The following is a 3,337-nucleotide window of genomic DNA, read 5'->3' as shown; positions in this document are numbered from 1 at the left end:
GCCAAAGACGGAAGATAGGTAAAACCAAGGACAACGGTGCCATCTGTTACTGGAGAAAACGATACTCATAAAGATGAAGTAAATGTCTTCCACCCGATAGCGTTTAATGGGGAATATTCTACAACAGTAAGTACAATGTCAATTACAAGAAATATGGCATTCACTGCCTGCCGTTACACATTCTTCAATGGCCCTCATAATTGACATTAAAGAGGAGCTTGATCCTAGGACCCTATTCTCTAGGTGCAGCTATAAATAGTAAATTCTATTATCATTGTAAAGGACAGGACCTTTCTAGCAAACATACACTACACTCTATTAAAAGCTCAATATAATTTTATCTTCTCATTTATTGATATCATTGATGTTGTCCCCGGAAGCATTGCTCCCAGAATTTCTATCTCTACTATTTTATCGTTGTCTCAAGGCTAAGTATTATATTTTCCTCTAATTCATCTATTATTTCAGGATCAAATTAATTCACTTGTCTATAAACTACGTATAAATTCAACTGTACCATTTTACGGGTAAATAATTCGGGGCCCACCGTGATGCTTAGACAGTTGTGTAATTAAGTTGGTCCTTGCCTCCTTTACTAACGTGTATCGATTATTTGTTCCTAAAAAAATCATAGAAAATGGCAGATAATGGTGTTAACAACACACACAACCTTGAGACCCAAGGAAATCATCCTCAGCACGAGGATTCAATCAGCGATACCCACAGTGAGGGGAACGAGGCCACACCAGTCCACGGAAGACGATACCTGCGGTATGTTTGCGAGGAGACTCATAATGATGCTGAAGAAGAGCACCTCGTCGAAGCGGTAAGGGTCCTGCAGAAGAAATAAGAGGCCATTCTGTGCCATCTCACACGACAGGTTAAGGTTGTGACAAAACTGAAACATGCATTATCAAGCGCTTCTAATAATGCAAATGGACGAAGTCTAGTTCCTTCCGGTGCTCCCACAAATCAAACAACATAGAGGGTCGACAACAACACCTCGACGGGAGAGGTCGGCTTCGATGGAGGCAGAGGGAGCGGATTCGTCATAACAACGAGAGCGATCCCTTCAAAAACAAACTCATATGGTTTATGAGAGAAGTAAATTCTCGCACGGACTAAATCCCGGCCGGTGCTGAAAGGGCCGGACTCAAAGAAGTACACTCAATTGCCATACAAACCAAGCACAATACTAGAATTGATTCCGAATCAGTTTAAAATGCCAGACGTGCCAAAATATGATGGGACTTTAGATCCTCAGGAACATATCACCACTAATACAACAGCGGTGAAGGGGAACGATTTTTCTCCCCATGAGATTGAATCAGTGTTACTGAAGAAATTTGGAGAGAGTCTCACGAAGGAGCCTTGACGTGGTATTCGCTTTTGCACGAGCATTCAATAGATTCCTTCAAGATGCTCGTGGATTCTTTCATTAAGGCCCATGATAGGGACAGAAAAGTGTAGGCCCGAAAGACCGACATATTCAGGATTGCACAAGGAGAGTCCGAGTTGCTGCGTGAATTTGTAACCCAATTCCAGAAGGAAAGGATATTGCTTCTGGCCGTTTTGGACGAATTGGCGGCTGAGGCATTCACCAAGAATCCGAAAAGTTCCGATGCTTCCCAGAAGTTGAAAGAAAGCTTGCTTGAGTTCCAAGTGACAACTTGGGTGGATGTTCACAACCGGTACGAGTCAAAGATAAGGATTGAGGATGATCATCTCGACTTCCCGACGTTGGTTATAGGTCGAGAGAAGAATAAAGATAAATCAAATAACGATTTGGACACAGATAGACGATCTTCGAGGAGCCAATATTTTCCCTATGAATGGGTCAAACGACATGGCAGAGGTTTCTGGTCGGCGGATAGGTTCATTACTGATAGAAGAACTAATCGCGGCCGGAGCAACATGTCATTACAGGAAAAGGAAACGTTAGGTTCTCGAGATTCTTCCTACCCCGCGCTTTTAGAATATAACTTCAACGTCAGTATAGTAGAGTTGGTATCGGCTATGAGGAAAATTAAAGAAGAATGGTTCCTGAAGCCAATGAGATCAGATCCTAGCTAGAGGGATCCTAATTTATGGTGCGAATAGCACGGGATAAACTGTCACCGGACTAGGGATTTCCAGCATCTGTGCAAAGAGGTTGCGACAATGCTGAAAAGTGGCCATCTCAGGGAATTCTTAAGGACCGGGCTAAAAATAATTACAGTCACAATCGTGACAATGCGGAGCCCTCAAAAGCAAGAGAAGATCTCCACCGCATGACGATCAACATGATTTTTGGAGGGAACGAGATTAAAGGGGTTACCTTTTTGGCGAAAAAGACAAAGATATTAGTAACCCATAGCAAGAGACTCCAGGAAGTCGCTGAAGACGACATCACCTTCACGAAGGAAAATGCAGATGGATTGTTGCTACTGCACAATGACGCATTCATAATTTCTTTAAATGTATTAGATTTTAAAATGAAGCGTGTTCTGGTGGATCCATGGAGTTCGACCAATATGATAAAATGGAGGGTATTGGAGAAATCCAAACTTACCAGAAGCATCATTCTGGCCACAAAAATCCTCACCGACTTCGATATCCTGATACCCGCGAATGCCGAAGGGGTGATGAAGACGGCCCTTTTTGAGGTGGTGGATGGTGATATGGGCTACAACATTATCTTGGGAAGACCATGGTTGCATGAGATGAAAGTTGTGCCATCAACATATCACCAGTTGCTGAAATTCCTAACTCCCAAGGGAATCAAACAAATAAGAGGTGACCAACCGGTGGCAAGGGAGATGAATGCAATTTTGGTCTCCAATAACAAAGGGAAAGAGCATATGTCATAACAATTGCAGGAACCGGCACCCGCTCCCAAGCAAAGAGAGGTCAACCAGAGGGAAGAGGCGCCGGAATCTTATCAAGTGCCAAGGTATTTCCAGGTACCAGAAGAGACGAACGCAACACAATCCACAACGGAAGAGCTAGAGCAGGTCGCATTATTCAAGAAGTTCCTGGAAAGGAAATTCTACTTAGGAATAGGACTATACCCCAAAATATGGTCTGGATTTATTGAATTTCTTATATTTAACGTCGATTGTTTTGCATGGTCACATGAGGATATGACAGGTATCCCGCCGGAAGTGTCCATAAACAAGTTAAGTTTGGATCCCAACATCCTCCGGTAAGACAAAAAAAGCATCCTATTGCCGAGGCCAGAAACAAATTTGTCAAAGAAGAGGTAACTCGCCTACTAGATATTGATTCAATCTGAGAGGTAAAGTATCCAGATTGGCTACATAACGTAGTAGTAGTAGTTCCAAAGAAAAATAATAAA

At 42.6% G+C, this 3,337-nt stretch overlaps 1 protein-coding gene across 1 annotated transcript; it reads left to right on the top strand.

Moving 5' to 3' along the window:
- Positions 1–2,282: 2,282 nt before the first annotated feature.
- LOC142170367 (uncharacterized) lies at positions 2,283–2,849 on the top strand. The gene has a single exon (XM_075232264.1). It carries the CDS (start codon positions 2,283–2,285, stop codon positions 2,847–2,849), a length of 567 nt encoding a protein of 188 aa, XP_075088365.1.
- Positions 2,850–3,337: the final 488 nt, after the last annotated feature.

The sequence above is a fragment of the Nicotiana tabacum genome, chromosome 16, assembly GCF_000715075.1.
Source record: "Nicotiana tabacum cultivar K326 chromosome 16, ASM71507v2, whole genome shotgun sequence".
Classification (NCBI taxonomy): domain Eukaryota; kingdom Viridiplantae; phylum Streptophyta; class Magnoliopsida; order Solanales; family Solanaceae; genus Nicotiana; species Nicotiana tabacum.
This window is presented reverse-complemented; position numbering and strand designations above follow the sequence as displayed.